The sequence below is a fragment of the Haliotis cracherodii genome, unplaced genomic scaffold (assembly GCF_022045235.1).
Source record: "Haliotis cracherodii isolate W230 unplaced genomic scaffold, xgHalCrac1.p SCAF_6, whole genome shotgun sequence".
Lineage (NCBI taxonomy): Eukaryota > Metazoa > Mollusca > Gastropoda > Lepetellida > Haliotidae > Haliotis > Haliotis cracherodii.
In genome coordinates this window covers 67995667-68022097 of record NW_027266319.1, presented here as the reverse complement: position 1 = coordinate 68022097, position 26431 = coordinate 67995667, and the positions used below count along the sequence as shown (strand labels likewise).

At 42.7% G+C, this 26431-nt stretch overlaps 1 protein-coding gene across 1 annotated transcript in view; it reads left to right on the top strand.

Moving 5' to 3' along the window:
* The window catches only part of LOC139445660 (uncharacterized), a 108542-nt gene that overhangs the window by 70239 nt on the left and 11872 nt on the right, over positions 1-26431 (top strand). Inside the window, 30 exon segments of the mRNA XM_071226852.1 lie at positions 6-216; positions 753-911; positions 1296-1525; positions 2567-2691; positions 3173-3479; positions 3804-3930; positions 4053-4289; positions 5274-5483; positions 5591-5865; positions 6422-6575; positions 7073-7294; positions 9455-9611; positions 9977-10260; positions 10630-10827; positions 11699-11837; positions 12209-12243; positions 13564-13705; positions 14753-14982; positions 15578-15742; positions 16248-16419; positions 18965-19121; positions 19123-19211; positions 20019-20242; positions 20685-20790; positions 21614-21730; positions 23107-23236; positions 24067-24241; positions 24397-24673; positions 25494-25680; positions 25917-26131. Coding sequence (XP_071082953.1) covers positions 6-216; positions 753-911; positions 1296-1525; positions 2567-2691; positions 3173-3479; positions 3804-3930; positions 4053-4289; positions 5274-5483; positions 5591-5865; positions 6422-6575; positions 7073-7294; positions 9455-9611; positions 9977-10260; positions 10630-10827; positions 11699-11837; positions 12209-12243; positions 13564-13705; positions 14753-14982; positions 15578-15742; positions 16248-16419; positions 18965-19121; positions 19123-19211; positions 20019-20242; positions 20685-20790; positions 21614-21730; positions 23107-23236; positions 24067-24241; positions 24397-24673; positions 25494-25680; positions 25917-26131 — 5456 coding nt within the window.

The following is a 26431-nucleotide window of genomic DNA, read 5'->3' as shown; positions in this document are numbered from 1 at the left end:
CTCAGAATGGAATTTACATTTGAGGCAACTAATGGTGGCTACGTTAAAGTGAGGAACAAGGAGAGCGGCAGTCTCGTGACTTACTACTACGAAGGAAAGACACAAATCAATCGTTATATCCTCGGGTTTGATTTTATAGACCCACATCACTGCAGTGTAGATCTGGAGGAGAATTGCACAGATGACATGATATCGGTGGCCAAGACCCACACACAGGTCATTTGAGAATTTGTGAAGAACGATTATTGTTCTCAATACTGAGTTTAACAACGAGTCAATTTCTGAATCAGTGTACCTGAAAACCAAATAGGGATAGATTATAGATTATAGTTGCTTTATTAAATAATTTTATATATTGGGAACCTGGGAAATTGAAACTCTGTAATTGTAAAATGCGAGAATAGTAATGTCGTTATTATTCTAGTTTTGTAAGATTGTAGATTGTAGTCCAATAAATATATATTTGTAGGAATGACCTCATACAAACCTTCTTTTACGTCATAGACTATTTATGAATATTGTAGTTATTTTCTAGTCTGTTAAAGGTGCATGGCGTACTATGGTATTACATGTATCTACTCTTGGTCTCCAGGCTTATGGACACAGTGAATACGGGAACAAAACCTGCACTTTGCTGGATGCTGCTTGGCTGGCCAGTAATCGGCTTGATTGTTACATGATGTTCACATGTCAGTGATGTCCATGTGTTGATGAGTGTCATATACTCATGTAATGTATCCGTCTGACTCCAGGCTCCGATCAGTGTAACGTGGCAGGGATGGAGGGACGACGTCCTGGTGTTCTCCTACTTGGTGTCGATATTTGAACTTTATGACCAACATCCCAACAGAAGTGACTCTCAGCTTGTGGAGAAATCACTAGCCTTTGAATCTGACAGATACAGCGGCGAGGTATGCTATTATGACAGATTATATGCTTTCACTCACTCACAGGATTGCGTCCCTTAGAAAGCAAGGATCATTGAAGGGATGGTTGGAAGGGCAGTTTCGGAACGAATTTGATCCTTGGTCTCAAAACCGCATCCGGGCTCGTGGGTTTCGTGTCGCAATCAGCTGACTCAGTTCGCTTAATGATACTACAAACATAACAACATGTTCTTACATGTCACATTGCTAATCCAAATGTATGATCAACAAATTTAGAGGGAATTACTCACATGCATGAAATAATTAATATATCATGATCATTGTGTGTGATTTTTTTTGTCAAGCCAATACTTTTTGTTATCTGATCTTTCACATCTTAATAATACATCATTCATCCTTGGTTTGCAGATATCTTCGAGCCAGTTTCATCTGCCACACCCCGGGGTGTATGCACTTGTTTTAACCGCCTACGACAAGGCCGAAAACAGCAAGAGTGCTCGGCGAATATTCATCTATGATGAGGTGTCAAAAGTGGGCGTGGTCCACGGCACAAGGCTGCTAGTGACGTCATCGGCTTCTATAACAAGCCATCGCTGGCAGTGGAATACGACGGACGTGTCTGTCGACTGGGAGAAGAGGTAAGGAAGCATGCATCAACCAACTCGTGTGACCTGTATCACTGTAGTGCTTGTCTTGGCAAGTGACCTTGTTCAAAATTGGACTCCGTGAATCATGTCAGAAAACAAATCCAATTACCCTCGTTCTTCCCTCAATCGCTTATATTTACCAATGATAATGGGAAGGCGTGGTTTGATTAACGTGGGGTTCTACATGATAGAATTGTATTGTGCACTTTTGCAGACATTATTTGTCTGATGATCCTCTTGTGAAGCATGTTAAGACTCATGATAAAAAGAAAGTTAACCGGAGTTTTCTTGAAACGAGCCAAGGACATAATCTCAATGTCGGTGTTGATTTTGTTGATGGTTCTGCACTGCTAGACGGTACAGAAATGAGTGTCGACCAAGCGAAGTGCCAAATCAAATCGGCCAGTTTGTCAAGGAGAGGCTATTTGAACAAATACTGCATCGATTTTATGTACAGTGTGTTGAGAAGGGCAGTCACCCCGTAGAATCCTTCGCTTGAATGAAGTAGGCTGGAAAGATTCAGGAAAAACATGGCAAATATGCGGACCTCGCTTACGAAATATCCCGCTTGCATCCCAAGCACCAAGTTGTCCGACTCCTCGTTGTTCTCAGTGCCTCCCAGTCTGTTGACTGACATTGGGAGAGTACCCGGGTTTGCTACCAGGAATATAACCCTTCTGCCAATCTGGGTAATGCAGAAGGCTGCAGTGTCGGGGGGTCTTCACATTCTCTGAAAAGTTCTGGGTGGATTCGACCAGGCAAGCCATTCCTGGGATAAGTCCAATTCGCTGTCTGGGCTGCGTGTAGAGGGGGCAAGGGCCATGAGCTGATGAGCCTAACCATCCTGACTGTGCCAGGATCACCCAAACTGTCATTGCTGCATTTATTTATTCAAATCTGAATATATAATAGTATATATATAATAATAATAATAATAATGATAATATATATTGTCACTTAATCAAGCACGATGCAAATTACTTGTGACACACGAATGTATAACAATATAACACATCCGTATACACTCTGCAGGTACATCAACACCCTCCATTACAACAACGGGTGGCTGAAGCAAGCAGCCTCCTTGCATGACGTAACACCGGACTACGACGATAACAACCACTCCAGGGGAATAGACGCCATTGATCACGTGCAGGGTGAGGAAGTGTTTATAGAATTTCATTTCCTCAATACCTGCCTTTTATGAATGAACTTGAAGCATTTGTGATGGATTGATAGACTGCGCCCTGATTTACACAGTAGTCGAATTCCCTCAAGGTGGGTGGGCTTTAACGTGACGACTTCGGGACAGATGATAGCAGGTGATAGCTTGAACTATGATCTATACCGTCGGGGAGACAATCAGTGGTTGATAGCGTGAGCAATGACCTATGCCGTCGGGGAGACAATCAGTGGTTGATAGCGTGAGCAAGTAGTTAAATGTCGTTTATGAAAAATTGTTTTGAGTTTTATCAAATGTCATTTAACTGAATAAGCAATCACCCCTGCTTCAATACACATGATTATGTCACAACTGGTGTCTTGTATAATTGTTCTGTTTATAATAGTTTTGTGTCACAAACCACCTCCCCACAGTTAGCTGACACGTCAATGAGAGAAATGGCGTCCATGTTCCAGGCATAGTTGAATACCGCACCGCCTTCCTGATTGACCACAGTGGCGGCAGCAGCATCCTCTCTCCCCCTCCTGACGCCAACTTCCAGAGCCAGGGTCTGACTCAGCACCAGACAGTCACACCGGTCCTCGTGGACGGAGACACCGTCAGGTTCTGGGTCAGGGCGTACGACATCAGGCGCGAACTCCTTGAGGAGAGTGTGACAGTCCACGTGGACACATCGCCTCCAGTCATAGAGAACCTGTGGCTCACCAGGGGAGACAGACTCAACATCAGTGTTCATAGAGTGGAGGAATTCAATGAAATGACGTAAGTTTCTCTTTCTGCATGTTAAGTAAGTAAACAGCACGTTCAACGTAAAGCAATAGCAACGGGTGACCCATTTGTCTCATCCGCCGCAATTTGCAGTTCTAAGTTGCGTCCCTCCTGCGTTCGTGAAACTTATGCTCATGGGTTCAAATCCAACTTTTCATTAACTATGTTTCTAGGTTTGTCAGTACCATGCCCGTGCTCACAGGATTCACATCACTCCGTGAAGCTGACACGCCGTGAAAATAACTAAAATGCTGTTCAAAGGCGCGTTAAACCAAACTCAATCACTCGTTCAAAAAAGTATCATGTCTTGCATTTAAGATTTGAGTGGCTGGCGTTTGATGACCACAGTGGTCTAGAGACTGTGTTGTGGAGACTCTACGACAACATCACCGGCTCAGACATCTACCACGGAGAAGAACATCTATCAGCTCAAGGAGACACGCAAGTACATACCTTCCTCTGTCATTGGATGCTTTGTTCTGTTAATATCAATGTTTTCTTCGTCTCAGGGAGCTCCAATCTTGCTGTTTATATTGCATTTATTCAGTTGTGTTTAATTACCCCCAGACACTGGCCAACTGCACAGCGAGGTACGGTGACTATGCACGGGGTGCCAACTGCTACTGTACGCCAGGGACAGGGTGTTACCACAGGCACTTCCAGATCAAACCACGCATAATCTCGTCTAATCTCAGTCATGGTGGCGTGTTCCACGACATGCACAAGGGCGTTCACGACTCCGACTACTTCATCGAGATTACAGTAATGAACCACGCCAAACTAAACACGTCGCTTGCAATCAAGGTGAGGATAATTCTTTCCTGTATGTTTTTTTTTAAAGCATCAGCGAACAATGTGTGCATGCGCCTGATTGAACAAGTGTTTGACAGTGTGCCATTTTTTATTGATCTTGAATCTTAATGTAACGATGATACTACTTAACATACATGTAACGTTAATTAAACACACATTACACATTACGCTACTGCCCCTCTAGGTGACACATCCCATGATGTTACTGCCTCTCTAGGTGACACATTCTGTGATGTTACTGTCCCTCTAGATGACACATTTCATGATGTTACTGCCTCTCTAGGTGAAACATTCTATCATGTTACTGTCCCTCTAGGTGACACATTCTATGATGTTACTGCCCCACTAGGTGACACATCTTATCATGTTACTGCCCCTTTAGGTGACACATTCTATCATGTAACTGCCCCTCTAGGTGACACATTCTATGATGTTACTCTCCCTCCAGGTGACACATTCTATCATGTTACTGCCCCTCTAGGTGACACATTCGATCATGTTACTGCCTCTCTAGGTGACACATTCTATGATGTTACTGCCCCTCTATTTACACATTTTATCATGTTACTGCTTCTCAAGGTGACACATTCTATCATGTTACTGCCCCTCTAGGTGACACATTCTATCATGTTACTGCGCCTCAAGGTGACACATTCTATCATTTTACTGTCCCTCTAGGTGACACATTCTATCATGTTACTGCGCCTCTAGATGACACATTCTATCATGTTACTGCCCCAGTAGGTGACACATTCTATCATGTTACTGTCCCTCTAGGTGACACATTCTATGATGTTACTGCCCCTGTAGTTGACACATTCTATCATGTTACTGCCCCCCTAGGTGACACATTCTATCATGTTACTACCCCTGTAGTTGACACATTGTATGATGTTACTGCCCCTCTTGGTGACACATTCTATCATGTTACTGCCCCTCTAGGTGACACATTCTATCATGTTACTGCCCCTCTAGGTGACAGTAGATGCAAGCCCACCGCACCGTGGAGTTGTCCACGATGGTCAGCCTGGACACCCGGAAGTGGACTACCAGGACAGTCTGCAGCTCCACGCCCACTGGGACGGCTTCTTTGACCGGGAGAGTGGGGTCAAGTTCTACCAGTATCAGTTCTCGGACAAGTGTCTACAAAAGGAGCATTTCGGTTTGGATACGAGTGTATTAAATGTACGTGTATGACTTCCTTCGAGTGAGGGTTTATCAAGGTTTCTTCCAGGGTGCAAAATTACTCGTTGACAATCACATACATGCGTCTCAAACCATCACAATTACAGGTGACGGAAACCTACTCGACACATGCAGCTTGGTCGGCATCTTTCCCAGGGACGTATCACGTGACAGTGGTGGCCTACAACCGGGCCCTGGAGGCATCTGACCCTGTGTGTTCTGACGGAGTGACCCTTGATGACACACCACCAGCAGTGGGACAGATTGCTGTAGCCTCCTCTAGCATTGCCCCGGGTCTGGTCACCACCTCATCAGGCACGGTCTGGTTCATAGATAATCACCGCAGGAGAAGCAGAATTACTGAACCAGATACCCAATGCAGGTACGAACCATTAGGATATTGAGATGTGTTTAAGTTATAACAATACAATTCTTGTTGCCTATAGATTATGAAAGAAGATTTTAAACATAATTTTTGAGGTTCCTTTTCGCCTTAGTGCACAAACGTCCCGGAACAGCGCATAGACATAATGGATATCCCTCTGGTATTATATGATGGGTCCCAACATGTTTTAGTTAGATCTCACGTTACACAATCCAGTGCCATCTTTCAATGCAGTATAATGTTCTAACTGTGTGGACAATGTGCTGTCCTTGTCATGCCGCAGGCATAAATAATGTTGCTGATCATAGTTACAAGAGAATACAGAGAATACAAATAAAGCTGGATGGTTGTTTGACGTACGGCTGTGTCTATTGAGTACGAGAAAATGGATCGCGACAGTGATCTCGCCACCGACTGTAATGGTTTTACCTATAAATATTCCTATGTCACCAATTTTTAAATGCAACTTTTGTGGTGTTTTTTTTTTACCCTTGAGCCCTTTAAGCTGTAGGTCCCACTCCGTGTTAATGGTGTACCCGGACGAATCTTTCAGATCAAAAGGAACAGCAATCAATGCAGCAGAGTTAGAGAAGTTCCCCATTCACGTGATGAGGAATGGAACGATGTTGAAACGAAATGCAACATTTTGCATAGAGTCTGAAGCGTTGTCAAGTTTCCACCAGATATACATTTCTACACAGCACCACGTATGAGAAATATTTATAGTAGCTTACATAACAGACGATCATGTCTAAACTTAATAAATGCTGAAGTGTTTCATTGTGTATTTTGGGAGTCTCGTGGGACAAAGGTTTTCAGTTTTTCACCACTTCCACACCCTAATCCCACCTTTGATAGTAGTGAGCATGTACACTCTTAATGAATCGACAAGTTTTTAAAAATGCAGTTTAAAGATCATCATAACTCGGTAAATTGAGACTCACGTACAACAATATCATGATTCTGCATGTGGCATCTGTCCACACCTGGTGTTAAATGCTGTAATGCGTCTCATGGGTCATGGCTATGCAGTGTCACCCTATTCCTTCCCTTGATAGCAGTGGGAATTTAGATGGTTAATAAATCGACAAGTTTAAAAAAAATGCAGTTTAAAGATCATCATAACTCGGTAGTTTGAGACTCAAGAAAAACAATATCAGGATTCTTCGTGCGGCTTCTGTTGATGACATATTGCTCTTGCCAGCTGTTTGTAAACTGGACCGGAACTGATGCGGAGAGCGGTATCCATGACTACGAGGTGGGACTGATGTCAGATCCCTCTGGTGAAGCAGCTCCAGACATCCTGCCGTACACGTCCACTCATCATCATCCCCAGTATCAAGGCTACCACCCTTCTCTCAGTGAGGGGCAAGAGTTCTACATAGCCATCAAGGCCATCAACAAAGCTGGGCTTACAACCATTCAGGTAAACTGAGACTAGCAATGTTCCCTCCTGATTCTTCGATGATGAGTGAACTGTATCGTTCAATAGCAGTCAGTATCGAGTCTTAACGAGGAAACCGGGGGCACGGATGGCCCAGTCGTCTAAGGCGCCGCAATTCGCTGTGCAGAGTTGCGTCCCTTGGGCACACCAGAAACCTATGATTGTGGGTTCGAATCCCGGTTCGCCCCGATTATGTTTCTAGGTTTGTCAGCACTATACCCGTGCTCGTGGGTTTCACCGAAGTGGTAAACGTCATAGACCTGCATCACTTCGGGCTTTCCTCCCACATTAAGCTGACACGCCGTAATATAACTGGAATACTGTTAAAAGCGGCGTTAAACCCAACTCACTCACTAACGAGGAAACCAGTGACTGAAAGCATGACATACTGTCCATGCCATCAATAAATCAGCTTGGTCACAGTTCCTGACTCCCGATCCTTAATTTGGCTCTTTTGACAAACAACCATATCCAAACCGGAAATCCCACTGGGTTGTCGAATTATAAACTGACGTCCAAAAGAAACTTTACCAGAGTTTGAAATCACTCTTGCTCAAAAACATAAAAACATACATGCATGAAGTAAAGTGTATTGAGGAGATCAATATATCAACATATTCAACACTGAAAATGACAATCATACCGCGACCAAAAATGACGTCAGAGCCCCCAAAAGTTGGGTGTGGTACAAAACTCGAGCTTTCAGAATCATGGACAATAGGCAGGTTACATAAACAATATGTTTAACAAGTCATTAGTAGCGTGTGTGACCACCAAATGCCTCAATACACGCAACCCCTTTTCGACGCACAGAAAAAGTCAGTCGTCTGATGAGGTCACGTGGGATTTGACGCCATTCTTCTTGGAGGGCCAAGATCAGTTCTTACTGGTTGGCTGGAGAGTGTGGTCGTTGTCGAACACGACGATCCATCAAGTCCCAGAGGTGTTCTATGGGGGACATGTCGGGTGAGCGTGAAGGCCACGGCAGGACGTTGACGTTGTTGGCTTCGAGGAAGTTAGTGACAATTCTGGCTGTATGGGCTCTAGCGTTGTCATGCTGATAAATGACCCCACGTGGCTGCTGTTGGAGAAATGGTAGGACAACTGGACGAAGTATGTTATCCATGTAACGCTGAGCTGTCAAGTTTACGTCAACGATGACCAGCGGTGTCCTCTCCTGCCCACAGATACCTCCCCACACAATGACACTCCCTCCACCATATGGTACGACCTCCTGCACGCAACACGCCGAGGTTCGTTCACCCCTTCGGCGGTAACCACGTTGTCTTCCATCAGCCCTAAACATACAGAATCGACTTTCGTCAGTGAAGACAACCCTCTGCCAGTCATGTCGTTGCCAACGTCGTACAGTCCGGGCCCATCTCAATCGCAGACGACGATGTTGCGCTGTCAATAGCTGTCCTCTGTATGGATTAAAAGCCCTGATTCCATGAGCCCTGAGTCTCCTGGCCACTGTCTGTCGACTAACCCTGTGACCTAAGGCATTTGTCGCCGATGACGTCACTGTCAGGAAGCGATTTCGGAGGTGCAAGGTACGCAAGTACCGGTCATCATGGGTCGTGGTCACCCTGGGTCTGCCTGTTCTTGGCCTGTCAGCTGTCCGCCCTGTCTGTCTGTAACGTTGCATCAAGTTGGTAACGGCAACACGGGAGCAGCCAAAAGTTCGTGCAATAAGGGCGTGGGCGGCTCCCATCTGTACCATACCCAAGGCTCGTTCACGTTGTTCGACTGTGAGTCGTGGCATTTCTTTTGTGTGTTTTTTATCACTGTGGATGTCTGACTTGCCGTTGCAATCGTTTCATACCCTCACCTGCACGTGCATTTGCAGTTGTCCGTGGGGCACGTGTTTTTCACTTTTTTCGCGTGTTTTCTCGCAAACATGTGAAAGACGATTAACATAAACTTTTGTTGTATTTAGGTCATGTGTTTTAGATAGACTTCATCGAAAAAAAAATTATACTTTGTCTGAAATTTATTTTTTTAGATGGTAAAGTTTCTTTTGGACGTCAGTTTATTTATATTCTGAGACTTATCAGTCCATTTACCTGTTTGAGCACATTTGATGATACATTACCTAATGAGCTACATGACATGTTTTCCTAAACCTCCTGCTTTCTTCAGGTCCTGGGGCGTCTCCTCGTGCACACCCAGAAGCCTGTCTTTAACGGGGGAGTCACTGCTGCCCTCACTCCCAGTCTGAGTCATCTCCTAGTGACGTGGAACAACTCAGATGTCACGGACCCTGATACTGCTCACCTCAAGTATGAAGCTGCCGTAGGTAAGAAGTGGCGGTCTTGTCTTCGTTTTAATTAATCTCATAAATGCTTCAAATAGTCTTAAATATATTTATTACATATCTGTCCGATGACACCCCTAAGGGTCATGTCTGTGTATCTTATCTTTGTTTGTTAGTTTGTTGTTTAACGTCACACTCATCAGCATCCAAGTTATATGTTTGAACCAGAATTTACAGTGACTCATGTTGACAATTCACGCCTTCGGGGTACGATGACTCTTAATCAACTAAGTCACAGAGTCTGATCACCCTATTCATTCTCCTCTTACTACCAGCTTAGGTTTACTGCAGATACATTATCACCTGGAAGTCCCACGTATACATTTGACCTACTCTACTGTGTGCAGGTACCTCGCCGTATGGGACTGAGATCCTGCCCTTCATTGCCCTGCAGTCAGGAGCAAGGTGCACAGTGACGTCTCCGCCCACGTGTACAGCAGTAGCTCTCCGGGACCTCCACTGGAACCTCCATCACAGCCACGCCTACTATGTGTCAGTCAAGGTCACCAACACAGTCGGGCTGTCCACAGTGGCGGTAGCAGAACCTTACGTCCATGACGTCACGCTGCCCTCACCTGGTGTCGTCATGGATGTTTGCCCCGAAAATGAAGAAGAATTATTTCAGATAACGGTCAGCAAACGTAATTTCTTTCTTTACAGATAGTATTTCAAAGCAGAATAAATGCGTTTAACGACTATTCACCTTCTCACTGTAAATGATGAACTCATTTTACTTTGAGTATAAGAAATTTAATTTGCATGAGTCGGAATCACACAATCGAGATTTCTTGTGGTCGTGGAAAGCGTTTTGCTGCTTTTCTTTGGTGAGTTCTCCGCCTTTAGCAATATTCCTTCAATATCACGGAAGGAAACACCATTGTATCCATATGGGTAATCGTAACCGGATCTGCGAAGTGACGAGGGAATGCTTTCACCACTAGGCTACCCAACCCCTCATTAATTTGCACCTAGGCTGTGACAGTGTCCTCAAACATTGCAGGAACTGCGGGACTCCGACTACCAAATGTCTACACGAGGGCTGAAGGCGATGTGGTATGGGTTTGATGACGACATGTTGAACGTGACCTACAAGGCGGGGATTGGCACCAGGCCCGGGGTAGTTGACGTGAGAGGCTATGAAGACACAGGACACTTGCTACTGCATCAGTTCACGAATCTACTGCTGAACACGTCACAGGTGACATTTGCATTAGTACATAGACCTGCAGTGTAGTTGAGAGTTTTACTTACTCATCTGTTTGATAATGAATTTTGTCTGTAAAAGCAGTATAGACAGATAACGGAACAACTTACATATATCAATCCAAAGTTGAGGTTGATCAATATTACAATCACATGTTCCTTCAATGAAATCCATGGTTAATTCAATGGTTGAAGAGCAAAGCAGCTGTCTGCTTTTTCTGCTGCATACAACACTCAGACATATTGTTACGTGTCAATTTCCAAATTTAATCAAGATGTTCACCCAGATATCTGTAAGAAAAAGAATCTAGTGTGAAACCAACAAACTACCAACAGCGATATACAATTGACAAATGTATTACAAAAATTAACTAGTTTTACAAATCAATACAAACTACTGCACAGCAATTACAATGGCCGTACACAATAGAATGGTAGTATAATATCCAATGGCAATGTATAATATGATGGCAGTGCTCAGTATCAAATAAAAAAATACAGTGGTGATAGCAAAAATCAGTGATAATACTATATATTCACCCAGCCACGACAGTGGTCAAGCTTCCGAAGTTGGCTAGGCAGGGATGATGAGCGATCCTCATATGAAAGGTGGTTCCGATGTGATCAAATGCGTGAGAGAAACGTAAAGACAGTGTTGAAAACGTAAAGACGCGTATATACAACCCACCCAGCCACTGGAAAGTTCCACACAGTGCCGTCACACTAACACCGTCCGCGGTATACCGAACCGGAAGTTTACGCACCACACCACCATTAGCTAACTTTATACTTATATTAATTGTAATAATGAAATAATTTCAGCATATACATAACTGCTACAAAAATTGTCTGAATGTTTTTTGTAGAAATATTACACAACAGTTGTGGCGAGGTCGGCTGGTGGCGAGGTGACCCAGTCTTCTGATGGGGTTTACATTGTCATCAACAACGCTTACATCTCTGAGATGACGATATATGATGGTCTCGGGTGTGATTCCATTCAAGGTATTGTCTAAGAGAAATTCAAGATGAACGTTTTACTATCTTGTTACGGGATGATTTGCAAACTGAAATGCGTACAGAATACAATTGTGAAATCAGTAAATAACCACAGAAGAACGAATAATGAAAATGTACACTAATGAATTTGTCACGGTCAAATGTCTTGAAAGAGGCACGTGCTCAGTCCTTGAGTCTGGAATAGTATTGGAAGCTGGCAGGGCGTCGGTGTTTTCAAATCGGACTTTGATATTTTACGATCGCCTCATTTGCTACCATTGTCCGCCACGACTTTCACATATTCTAGACTTTGTCTTCTCTAGAAATGATATGCTGCCTACTTTGTGGCCACCTACTTTCTATTTTCAATGTTGCAGGGACACAGGACTGGAATCCTACACATCATAACATGGTGAGCCAATTAGCGACTGTGATCTTTTTAATTGATAATATTTCATAATAATTTAAAGTAAACAATGTTCTTTTTTTAATTCAGGTATAGATATCATGAAAATATTTGTATATCATCTTCTTTCATGTTTCAGTCTGCCGTGTGTGGCTGTCGAGAGGACCAGGAAAATGTTGGTTTACCTCTTGTTTCATGTTTCAGTCTGTCGTGTATGGCTGTCACGAGGACTAGGTATATGTTGGTATATCCCCTTGTTTCATGTTTCAGTCTGACATGTACAGCTGTCACGAGGACCAGGTATATGTTGGAATATCCTCTTGTTTCATGTTTCAGTCTGCCGTGTATGGCTGTCACGAGGACCAGGTATATGATGGTATATCCTCTTGTTTCATGTTTCAGTCTGCCGTGTATGGCTGTCACGAGGTCCAGGTATATGTTGGTATATCCTCTTGTTTCATGTTTCAGTCTGCCGTGTATTGCTGTCACGAGGACCAGGTATATGTTGGAATATCCTCTTGTTTCATGTTTCAGTCTGCCGTGTATGGCTATCATGAGGACCAGGTATATGTTGGTATATCCTCTTGTTTCATGTTTCAGTCTGCCGTGTATGGCTGTCATGAGGACCAGGTATATGTTGGTATATCCTCTTGTTTCATGTTTCAGTCTGCCGTGTATGGCTGTCACGAGGACCAGGTATATGTTGGTATATCCTCTTGTTTCATGTTTCAGTCTGCCGTGTATGGCTGTCACGAGGACCAGGTATATGTTGGTATATCCTCTTGTGTCATGTTTCAGTCTGCCGTGTATGGCTGTCACGAGGACCAGGTATATGTTGGTATATCCTCTTGTTTCATGTTTCAGTCTGTCGTGTATGGCTGTCACGAGGACCAGGTATATGTTGGTATATCCTCTTGTTTCATGTTTCAGTCTGCCGTGTATGGCTGTCACGAGGACCAGGTCTATGTTGGTATATCCTCTTGTTTCATGTTTCAGTCTGCCGTGTATGGCTGTCACGAGGACCAGGTCTATGTTGGTATATCCTCTTGTTTCATGTTTCAGTCTGCCGTGTATGGCTGTCACGAGGATCAGGTATATGTTGGTATATCCTCTTGTTTCATGTTTCAGTCTGCCGTGTATGGCTGTCACGAGGACCAGGTCTATGTTGGTATATCCTCTTGTTTCGTGTTTCAGTCTGCCGTGTATGGCTGTCGAGAGGACCAGGTATATGTTGGTATATCCTCTTGTTTCATGTTTCAGTCTGCCGTGTATGGCTGTCACGAGCACCAGGTATATGTTGGTATATCCTCTTGTTTCATGTTTCAGTCTGCCGTGTATGGTTGTCACGAGGACCAGGATTATCAGCTATCAACCTCTGTGTTCGCCGCACACTGGAACATCCTTCAACAATATACCCACCAGTACCCAGATGTCAAGTGGAAGCTGGAAAAGAGGTTCGCTTTATCAGGTACTGATGACCACACCCTCAATATGATTCAATATGTTTTCGTGCATGTGGAGTTATAACCGTAAAGGACCGGTGTGCAGCCTGCGTTACCCGCCATGTGGATGTACACAGCGTACACACAGGCGTTACGTTTATAGCTCCATGAACGCAAGACAAATTGAAGTGATACGTTCATACATTTAAATGGTTGTTTCTAGATATGTATTTAAAAATACTGACACAAAGCACCAGTGTCATACTTTGCTCTATCTGTACAGTGTATACTGTAGCAACAGAGGGCTTTCCATGATATATATTCTAAATCAACTGTAGATGCATGTGTAGAAATGTCTTTGTTCGATCTGTCCTGTGGCACTTCTCATTGAGGGACCCAAGGACTGTTCACGATTGATAGATAACAATAAGCCTTCATGATATATCAAACAAGTAATGTTGGGGTGACAGTCGTCCCCAGTTTGGTTATAGTTTAAATAATATGAAGTTATGTGCATGTGTTATATACTTCTGTCATGATACAAGGAGACGACAGTGTATGCCAATCTAGATTGTGGCGCATATTAAGCGTACACGGAGTCTCGCCAAAGATGTATAAAAATATCCAATCTTTGCCCTACGATAAAATCTACTGTAGAATCATGCTTGTTTACTCATCATTTATTCGTGTGGGGTGTTGTTTTGTCATGTTGTCATGCTCATGGTGTGTCATACTCATTGTGTTGTCATGCTCATTGTGTGTCATACTCACTGTGTTGTCATGCTCATTGTGTGTCATACTCACTGTTGTCATACTGTGTTGTCATACTCATTGTGTTGTCATACTCACTGTCTTGTCATACTCATTGTGTTGTCATACTCACTGTGTTGTCATACTCATTGTGTTGTCTTGCTCGTTGTGTTGTTATGCTTGTTCCGTTGCATGCTCGTCGTATTGTCATGATCATTGTGTTGTCATGCTCAGTGTCAAAACAAAACCCACGCCTAAAGTTTTATCTTTCATATCAAATGCATATCTACGTATCATCTGCATACCTTCTTTACCATGTTCAGATGACCTCTGGCACACAGAAAGGGACTATGAGTACACTGGACACCGCGACCACGTACTGTCCACGGGACTGGATCTCATGTCGGGCTACACGTTCAGGGTGGCTGTGAAGCTGTGTGCTGTGAACGTCTGCACTGACGCCGTGTACAGTGACGGAGTTACAGTGCTACACCACCCACTTGTTAGCGGCGACATCAGCGTGAACTACGCCGACACCGACACAGGCTCCAAGGTGATGAGGGCAAATCTGATGGATGTCTCTACTTGTATTCTCCGACGCCGTTAAGCATATCTAAACAAAAGCATGCATTGGTTTGATCATTGGTCAAAGGGTATACCCTGAAAAGTTTGTGTTTACAAGTAACTGAAAAGTATGTCATTTACAGGTAGGGGCGGAGGGCAGCTGAAATCGTGTACTTACATCATGGCTTTGGTCGATCCTTTTAAGATCACGGTTACATTGAAGATACACTTCCAACTCATTCTTTTTGACAACATTCTAATTATCATGTTGAAAGATGTGTCGAGTCATGTGAGCGAATTCCATGATATGATTTGTGTACAGAATGATATTCACCAACAGAGAGCTGACAAATGGATTTCAACTTTTCACTAGTTCTATCTTCATTAATGCTACAGCTTCTAAAATGTTCCTCAGAGACACTGTTTTGCACAATTGCTAACAATATAAATGATACTTTACTGTGCTATTGAACCGCATCGGCGCCGACGGTTTAGTGGCTCGGGGATTATTTTTACTGTGAGTCTCTATACGGGCGTGCCCCAGCATCAGCAGGCTCCACACCCATCTGCGTCCACTGTTCCAGCTTGAGGTGACCATGTCAAGGTTTGCTGACCCGGACATGCCAGTGAAGACTGAAGCGTATGGCGTTGTAGACAGATACGAATGGAGTTTAACAGACAGTGACCACGACAGCAGGCTTCTGACAACGTGGCAGCAAGTGTCAGACAGCACAACCAGCGGGGATGTGGTACGTTGGATGAGGGAAGTGAATGTTGTTGTACGCCGCAGTCAGCAATAGGCAAGCTATATCAGTGCGGCCTGTAAATACCAGTGGTTGATATGGTAAGGAACGTCCCACGTCACCGAGCCTGACTACCATCACATTTAACTGCTTATCCGACATGAAATACTGTGCTTTGGATATATTCAACCCAGTGTTCCCACGAGGTAGCCAAACGTGTGCTTTGCTTGTGTTACCACGCGGGAAGAACATGCTTACCCTATTGCGTGAACACCTGCTGTCATCACTGATGTTCAGTAGTCCATTCATTTAATTGTCACCACTATTTTGCCTCTTCTCCCAATGGAATCTGTTTTATCGTATAATCGAGACTGGTTATTCTGTAACGTTGACGTTATATATTTTCTCTATATATCTACTTTAACCCGGGGAATCACGAGGTAGCATTGTATCTACTCTTGATTACAACTATGGATAAATCACAACACACCCCACACAACGGTTGTTCCAGATGACATTCCGTGTACTGCTGCCCCAACGCCTGGACTTCAGTAAGTGCCGTCGTCTTGCTGTTCGAGGCTACAACAAAGTGGGGCTCTCCAGCACCGTATCCGTCGACGTAAGAGACTGTGCTGAATACGACCCTGCGGTTGTTGTCCCTGCCATCGTCATCGATGTTGTTGGTAAGAAATATAGTCTCAAAGCATGAAACAATGGTTTCCCAAGACATTGAACCACACAAAGTTAATAAGTAAAATCATCAAATGATAACCCAGTTCCAAATAAAAGTTAAAGAAGGAAAGATATATCCTGGATGGAACTTTGCATGAAATTACGTACCTAAGGGCAATTAATGTCAGAACAAATCAATCAATTTGGAAAATTTTAAAACAAATTCGTGATTTCTAAATTAAATTCGTGATTTTCTGAAGTCAAAGTTAAAGATTTGGACAGAAAGAAAAAGAAGGTGGGACAAAAAAACCTGATAAAACTAAACCAACTGTTCAAATCTAATGAACAGTAATTTAGAGGCAAAAAAAATGCCAAAAGGGCAGTGCTGAGAAAGGACCCACCAGGGCTTCCAGTGAAAGATTTTGGAAACAGGTGTGGTCTACACCCGACAACTCTTACCTCGAGCAACCATGAGTAGAGGAAAACAATGATAGTGTACATGAAAAATAAGATCACCATTGTGTGTTTGATTACACCTCATTGACTGAAAAATGTAATTTAAAAGTTCAAATCTAATACGACGCCAGGACCTGATGCTATTCGAAATCAGTACTGGAAACTGTTAAATTGTATCCAAATACCATTACTTCACTGTTTAAATTCTCATGTGGGTACAGGGATGTTCCACCTTGGTAGAAGAATACTTCTCACAAAGAAAGGTAATTTCACTGATCCCAAAACTTCCGCCCTGTTACTTGTCAGAATACACAATACAAAATATTCACAGGGTGTCTAACAGATCATACTGCGCTTCCATTATTTACATGGAGCAGAAAGGGACGAGAAAGGGATGTTGGGGATATATGGTTCAATTGCCGGTTCAAAAATTATCCTTGAAGAGCCTAAAACTTACCGTAACCTCTCAGTATGTTGTATTGACTATAGAAAAGCTCATGATTCAGTACGTCAGGAATGGATTTTGACATCACTGGAATGTATTTACCTCCCCGAGCGGCTAATTGCTATACTCGTCTTAAATGAATTGCTCGTCAACTCACCTTGAGAGCTAGGTGATGAAATCGGAACCCATTTCTATTAAAAGAGGAATATTTCAGTGCGATTCATTTAGTATTCAGCTTTTCTGTTTGTCACAAAATCCTTATACCCCTTACTCACCTCCTTTACATGGATGATGTTGGACGTATTGCCAAAGGAGATTAAACTAAAAAAAGACAAATTCTCCTTGTCTGGTACTTTTCTAATGGCCTCGACAAATGCAACATTCTTCATCTGAAACGTGTCAAAGAAGGAGGATCAGTCAGTATATTCGTGGAAGGCCAGGCCCACAATTCAAGACAAACCTCGGGCAGAATACAAATGAAAAATCTGGAGTTCAGAGCTGAACGCTCGCAGTAAAGTCAAAGCCACAAATACATATGTTGTACGCGTCCTTTTGTATACATTTGGTGTTGTTGATTGGACGAAACAAGAAATTCAGAGTAGTGACACCCTCACACGAAGAATCGTGTCAGACAATAGATACCTCCACTACCGCTCTTCCCTAAATCGCTTATATTAATCAATCATAATGGGAGGGTGTGATTTGATAAACACGGAGGCTCTTCATGACAAAATTGTATTGTGCACTTTTGCACACGTTTATTTGTCTGATGATTCTCTTGTAAAGCATGTAGAGACTCGTGTTGAAAACAATGGAATCCACAGTTTCCATAAACATAACAATGTAGATTTTGTTGATGGTTCTGTACTGCTGGTCGGTACAGAAATGAGTGTAGGCCAAGCGAAGTGCCATATCAAATCCGCCTATACTCAGTGATCCAGTGAGAGGCTATCTGACAGACCATTGCATCGAGTTAATGTGCAGTGTTTTGAGAAGATCAGCAGCACTGGGTTCGCTTGGATGAAGTCGGCTTGCCTAAAAAGTCAAACAGAAGGCTTTCTGTTTGTTGCTGCTCAGGTCCAAATACTTCTTGATTTTGTATCAAATATGTAAATATGAAATGTAGAATATATAATGAATTTAATGAGACTGTCCAACACATTGTAAGTGTATGCCCAGCTTTGGCACAGACAAAGTATCTTAAGTGACATGAAGGCATGGCTCAATCCTTTCTTCACCATGTTTTGACTCAGCGGTCAGTTCGTGATACGGGGTCAGTTCGTGATATGTAGAGGGGGTCATGGAAAATGGTACATACAAAATTCTTTAGAAGAGGCCCCCACACCCTCTTTGCTGTATTTCTAAGTTTAATCCATACAAAACTCAAGGGTGTGACATGAGGCCCATTTGCTCTTTTGTTTTGTTTTTCATCTAAAAATCAAAATTATGACAATAATCAACTCACATAATAAATTCAGCATAAATAGTTGTAATTTAACCTGCAAGGTGGGCACAAAAGTTATTTACATATTTCCTGTGTTTCATATCATAGATATATCATCACTAATTATTTACTTCATCTGAACCATATTGTGATATTTTCTAAATATCCCTCCACTCAACGAGTGTCATGTAAGTTTCCATCCTGCTGTCAGGCGCCAGACAAGTTGCTGATGTTGCGCACCCCATCACCCTGGAGCAGAATGAAAGGTGGAACATCGCTGATGCTGACTACACCCCCTACAGGGACATCCTGTCTGCTGTGTGGCCGACACTCCGTCACAGGAACTACACGTGGGCAGTGGTGTCAGGTGGACCCCTCCTCCCACTACAAGAGAGAGAGTCTGATGACCTTCACTGACCCCTGTAGCATGCCGGATGTCATCAAGTGCGGGCACACAGGTAGTAGATTGACGAGAATTCCTCCAGGCCACCACAACCCTCAAAACTAACGCTGTATACATAAAACTTCCGAGAAAGTGAAATACATAGGTTCCCACTACTTTTACATAAAGGCAAAAGTTTCAAAGATTAATAATAAATGCCAAAACACAATATAAACCACTCCATATACAAAAGAAATTGTATCGAATAAGAGATAAATAATAATTTATCATGCCTCGTCAGTAAATATCCAAGATGATTGTTACTGACATAAAATGAGACATTATACCGTAAGTAACAGTCATTTTGGATTTTCCAACACCAAATTCACATATTTCACATGGAAATTCTGGTACAGAAATTCGTCTTTCGACACTGTTTTGTGTTTTTATGTCATTAGTGTGACGTGCAAGGACATAAATCTGTTTTTCAGATCACGTTCATGACTTTATTGATCAAGATTAAAGTTAAAATTGTCATCAAGGCTTGGCCTCTAAGGTTTGAAGAGTAGTCTCCCTTGACCCTTAACGTTTCAAGTTTTCATTTTGACATGACATGTGCTGTATGGATACCAGATAGTGTAAATTTTACGGGATAATAAATTCGTTATGGTGTCTTTGGTTGCCATATACAAAGTCTTATCAGGTTTTGTTTATGCTCATTGTGTGAGTGGCGGGTAGTTCCAGCAGAGCAGATTAAGCGTCCCCTTTTCACGAACATCTGGTGTCATCAGTATTGTGTTAGTGATTCATTCATATCATTTTAACCCCAATTTTGCATTTTTCGCCAAATGGAATATTAAATGATTGATGTCTGGTGTTACAGACAAGGAATTTGTAAATGTGGCCTTTGACGAGACGGAACGGCGGCTTGTCCACGGGAGGAGGTATTATGTGTGTGTTCATGCTGATGCCAGAACCGTGGAGAACGAGAAGTGGACAGAAGACTTACCAGAGGTCAACTCGTGTAGTGACGGGGTCACGGTGGACGTGACACCACCGAGCAGAGGAAGGGTGTTTGTGGGCGGACTAACCAGTCCCACCTTCCAGGTGCAATAGTCAGCTCAGTCTCGTCACTGGTTTACTCGTGATGACATCCTGATCCGTTATACTCAACATAAGAATTTAACTTCAATAGCATGTGTCATGATAGCTATTCATTCCTTAAATTGACTTTCATACATTTTGTTCCTTGGCATCAGCTACAGATTGGCACAAGTCTTGTGTAGTTTAATAAAGCGAGGTAATACATGAATGTGTGAAAAGATCTTCTTGAGCACTGAAACCTTCTCACTCGTGGTACATATGTCATTTCCAAGAGTGCTCTTAACGTTTGTTCAACGGTAGTTTTCCGAAGACAGCTTACCATTTCTGGTGTCCCCCATTGTTATATTGCTTTAGTGTTGCTTTTTGTGGCATTACCATACTCACCCGTAGGGCCATTGCTGTTTTTTGTTGCACGAGATTGTGAACTACAGGTATCTTTATTTAGACCAGCACGAGCGAGATGGTGATCTACTGGGACGGCTTCACAGATGTAGAAGAGGAAGGGTCTTCTCCACACCCCAGTGGGATAGCATATTATGAAGTTGCTCTGGGTAAGTTTCTATAAAATGTTCACCCTGCAGTAATTCCGGTTATATGTGCGCCAAGAAGCCTTTGCTGATCGTGAGGGTCGAGCTAAGGGCGATCTTCGAGTGGTGTGGTTGGGTGACTTGGATGATTGCGTGCCATCGTACCCCGACAGCTTTTATCTTTGCTCATATTATCAATAACTGGATTGGCCGCTCCAGATTCGATCTTTTTTTTATTGTAGCCGTCATACAGCTGATTTATTCCAGAGCTGACCAACAAACAAACGTAATAACTTTTCCTCTCATTGTGACATTGACAGTGATTTTAGCGAAGCAAGAATCTTGAAGTGTGGATATTATGTCAGTTGTCAACAGGGGAAAACCCTTCTAGTTTACTTAAATAAATCTAATGAAGGTCATCTAGAACATACAAGATTACACATTACTGGCATCTACAGGCTACACACAACATCGACAGAACAATTTACTCAGGGTAATAATGGTACGACAGGCGGCAGATTGTTTTTAACCTCTGTATGGGACAATAACTATCAACTTGATCCAGCTTATGAAAGGAATCATTACTTTTGTGTTAAAACGTATACCGGCTTCATGTATCGATTTCATTCAAATGTGTTATGCAGTAAGAGACATTGTACATGGTGCCAGATCTGATTGCTGATCGGAAGTGATTTATGTCAGTAATAGATAGTTATCAATATTTACAGTCCTATATTTTATCACAAGTCGTTATCACAGAACCGAGTCGCTTCATAGCAGCAGGGTCTAGCCACGTGTAATCTTGACGGCTGTAAACTGTAAAGTAACCCCGACTCCTCTTTCGTAGGTTCTGATCCTGGAGGAGAAGACGTGGTTGCAAGACGGAGAGAGGGTTTGGTGAGCCACGCCATCCTGCACGGCCTCCGCCTTAACGACGGGCACACCATCTATGCGTCGGTGACAGGTACATGTCAATGACGACAAAACCCTGACAGAATTTGTGTTCCCTTTATCTGACATTTCCCAGATGGACGATGTGTTGACAGAATATGACATTGTTTTGATGGATGGTGACACACTACAGAATGCACATACACTCTTCAAAAAAGAAACGCACTGGTAGTATGTAGTTCATTGAATCTGACTACAAAAAAAATCAGGAATATAAATTGGATATGTGTTGGATAAATTGGATAATTGTTGTTGTGCAAAATGCACGTGCAAGTTATGGCATTCGTAACTCGTGGAAGTAGCTATAAAAGGCAAGTATAAGCCAATAATTTGTCATTCAATTGTCAACATTTTCGAAGTTAAAAAATGCCGAGACTCAGCGCTGCCGATCGGAACATCGCCATAAGACCTATCCAAAGGGGGGAATCGCAGTTTTCTGTTGCACGCCGCTTCAACGTCCACCATGTGCCGCCTTTGGGACCGATAAGCTCAGTTCAATTCCACTGCAGACCGTCCGAGAATCGGCCAACCAAGAGGATCACTACATTCGTCATCGCAATGTCACAGCTACGGAGACTGCAGGACGAATCCCTGGTCTGTTGAGGATATCAGACCAGACTGTCAGGAACCATCTTCGTGAGGCTGGAATCTGACCGAGAAAACCAGTTATCGTCTCAGTTTTGCAACAGATCCAACCACAGCGATGCTTGCGTTGGTGCCATACCTTACAGCCTTGGAATTTGAGAAACTGGAGACGAGTGTGGTTTAGCGATGAACCACAATTTCTTCTTCACCCGCGAGATGGAAGACAACGTGTTTTTCGTCGTCGAAATGAGCGTTTTTCCCCACATTGTCTATGTGAATTCGACAAATTCGGTGGCGGTAGTGTCATGGTGTGGGGGGGCCACGAGATCTGCATTGAATCGAATTCCTCAAGATACTGAGTTCAGCGCAACCTTGTGGCCTTATGTGACATGACAATGAACAGTTTTCAAAGCCTTTGTACAACGACAACATGTGACTATCGTGCTCCAAAATTTCATATTTGTATCTATGATATTAAATTAAATTATACTGACTTTATTAGGTACTATAAAATTCATTAAAAATCTACCTGTTCGCTTCTTTCTTTGGAGAGTATATATCTGATACTGTGAAATACAGTGTATTGCATATCTGTCAGTATACATGTATATCACTGGTGCAGTGCGTTGTACATCTGGCATACATCACTATTTAATGACATTGCAGTAATAAAGGATCAATGAACAAATAAATATAATAGCTAAAATTATCCCTCGACTGATATTTAAATTCAGACCTTTTGATACTTGATACTGTTTTGATAAATGGGTTCCTTGTTACATAAAAATTGTTTTGTGGTTACAGCCACGGACTTTGTGAACAAGAGCAGGACAGTCATATCGTCGGGGGTGTTGATTGACTCCACGCCGCCAGTGACGTCAGGGGGATCAATACATTTCTCTGGGCAATACATAACGTCTGTGATAGATGTGTGGTAAGTGATACAGTTAGTGTCCACCAATAGTACAGTTAAAACTTGACACCATCTGCCTGGTGTTGTAATAACACTGAATAACACAGTCAGTGACCACCATCAGCCAGGTGTTGTACTGACACTGAATAACACAGTTAGTGTCCGACATCTGTCTGGTGTTGTACTGACACTGAATAACACAGTTAGTGTCCACCATCTGCCTGGTGTTGTACTGACACTGAATAACACAGTCAGTGTCCACCATCTGTCTGTTAATGATTGACACAAGTGTTTTTGTCCTGTACTGGATGCCACAGTTAGTGAATGACACACATGTACCCATTTACTTACACTGGGGGTCACAGTTATCTATTGACACATTCATGTACTTGTCCTGACACTTGATGCAACACGTTCTGAATGACATACGTGTGTTAATGTTCTAACACTGGAAATAACAGTTAGCTATTGACGCATTCATGTTTTTTGTCAAAACACTGGATGCCACAGTTAGTGAATGACACACATGTTCTCATTTACTAACACTGGGTGTCACAGTTATCTATTGACACATTCATGTTTTTGTCCTGACACTTGATGCCACACTTTCTGAATGACATACGTGTGTTAATGTTCAAAAACTAGATATAACAGTTAGCTATTGACACATTCATGTTTTTGTCCGAACACTGGATGCCACAGTTAGTAAATGAGACATATCTGTTATTGTACTGTCACCTAATAATACAGTTAGAACTTGACTTAAAAGTGAGTCTGATTGTCAGTTTCCTTTGCTGGTGAGATTGTGTTCAGTTTGAAAGTATTGACTGTCTGTGGTGTGCTTGTTCCAGCTGGGACGGTGCTCTGTCTGACCCAGAGAGCGGCGTCGTAAGCTATGACGTGGGGGTGGGGTCGAGACCTACCTATGACGACGTTGTCAAGTACACATCTACAACTGACCAATGTATGGTTATCGACGGCGAGGCACCCCTAGTAGACGGGCATGTCTACTTTGTCTCAGTGAAGGTAATGTATTTATCAATTTATGTATTCTGTATTTGTAGCTTCAAACGTTATTAAAGCCTAACTCTCAACAAATGCACAACTTTATTTCTACGTTTAAAATAGAAAAAGTGTGAACCTGCAATATATTTTACTATAATGTCTTAATCGTGCACTAGGGATACAACAAAGTAGGACTGCACAGTCTCATCACTTCACGACCTGTGACGGCGGACAACACACCGCCCTCTAGGGGCCACGTGTATGATGGACAACGCACCAACGTTAGAGGCCAGGCAAAGGACGCTGACTTTGTCACCTTGATGTCGGAGATGGGTTCCTACTGGGAGGGGTTTTCTGACCCCCACTCTTCAATCAGTCACTATCTCCTGCAGGTGGGCACGTGTCGGGGATGTGACGACACGCTCGCTCAGTCACACGTGGGAGCAAGAACAGGTAAAAAGCAAAACTGTTCCTTAAATATCATTTATAACACAAAAACAGTCGTCACCCTACTGGATGTGAGTAAGTGTATCTGCCGCTTCAAGAAATATATGTGGGGAATCGAACCCGGGTCTTCGGCTGGACGAGGTAACACTTTAACAACTAGGTTCCCACACTGCCCACCTTACTAGGCCAATCTTGATATTGGTTGTTTGAGGTTCGTTGTCCATCAGTGTACAGAAAGCGTCCTCTTGTCTGGTGTAACGGGCTTAGGACTGACGGTATAACCTTGGTATTACATATCTACATTTATACCCTGACATCTGATTGTTGTAATAATATTCATGAAGGCATACTGCAGTCAAATCGTGTGTGTTTCGTTGTTTGACTTATATTCATGAAGGTCTACTGTTGTAAAAAATGCGTGTCTCGTTGTTGTACTGATATTTATGGAGAAATATTGTGGCTACCCAGAACGTGTCTAATTGTAATAATGTTTATGAAGGTCATTGTTGTACTAATAGTTATGAAGGCATACTGTTGTAAAATGTGTGTGTCTAATTGTTGTACTAATATTTATGAAGGCATACTGCGGTAAAATGTGTGTGTCTAAATGTGTGGACTAATATTCATAAAGGCATACTGCGGTAAGATGTGTGTCTGATTGTTGTACTAATATTTATGAAAGTATATTGCGGTAATATTGTGCTTGTCTGATTGTTGTACTTATATTTATGAAGACATAATGCCACTACCCTGTGCACGTCTAATTGTTGTACTAATATTCATGAAGATATACTGCGGGTACCCTGTGCGTGTCTAATTGTTGCAGATGTGGGTTTCTATGACATTGCCTTCAAGTGTGGCATGACGTATTACGTGACGGTGACAGCGTGTAACATGGCTGGTCTGTGCACCATGGCGACAAGTGATGGTGTCATCTTAGACGTGACCGCTCCACGAACTGGGAACATCATGGACGGAACCCGTGATGAAGATGTCCAATATCAGGCTTCCAGGTGATCATGATGCAACTCAATCCGTCATTGGCCATAGTATTATCCAACTTATTTAGAAACCGTAAAGGGGCTATTATTTCCATTTGTAAAATAAAATTATTAAAAAGGTCACTAAAGTACTATCTGTATTTCTGAGTCTGTCCTGAACTGAAGGCTGTGATTTTAAAACAAAAGAATTACTGCCTCATAAGTTCACATTATCCTGCCACATAGTTCTGTGTGATTATTGTTTTCAGGACATTCCTTGGTTGTAAGTGGCGAGGCTTCCAGGACCCTGAGTCTGGGTTAGACCACTATGAATGGCGTGTGGGGACAACTCCAGGAGGTGACGAGATTCTCGCAGCAACGAATGCAGCCATGGAGGAAGCCATCTTCCACACGCTGTCACGTGACCACCAACTTCCGGTTGGACAGACTCTGTACACGACCGTCAGAGCCTACAACAAAGCAGGTTATAAGCTATAACGCACATCATAAATATCATCTCTCAGTTGAAATCAAAGCTGGCTGAAGTCGAAAGACATTATTCATATATTATGAAACGGAGAGCCTGTATGATGAATTGTAGCTGCAGTATGCACTTATTCGTTCCTCATTTAATTTGATTTTGTCCAATAGGATATGTAGAAAAGCCTTGTTAATCCTGAAGCGCACATTGGCAGACATTTCAAAGACTCCAGTAGGCTGCACATTTGTTTATATTTTCAAAATATATATTCACCAATTTCTTCCTTAATCACCTACCTCCAAA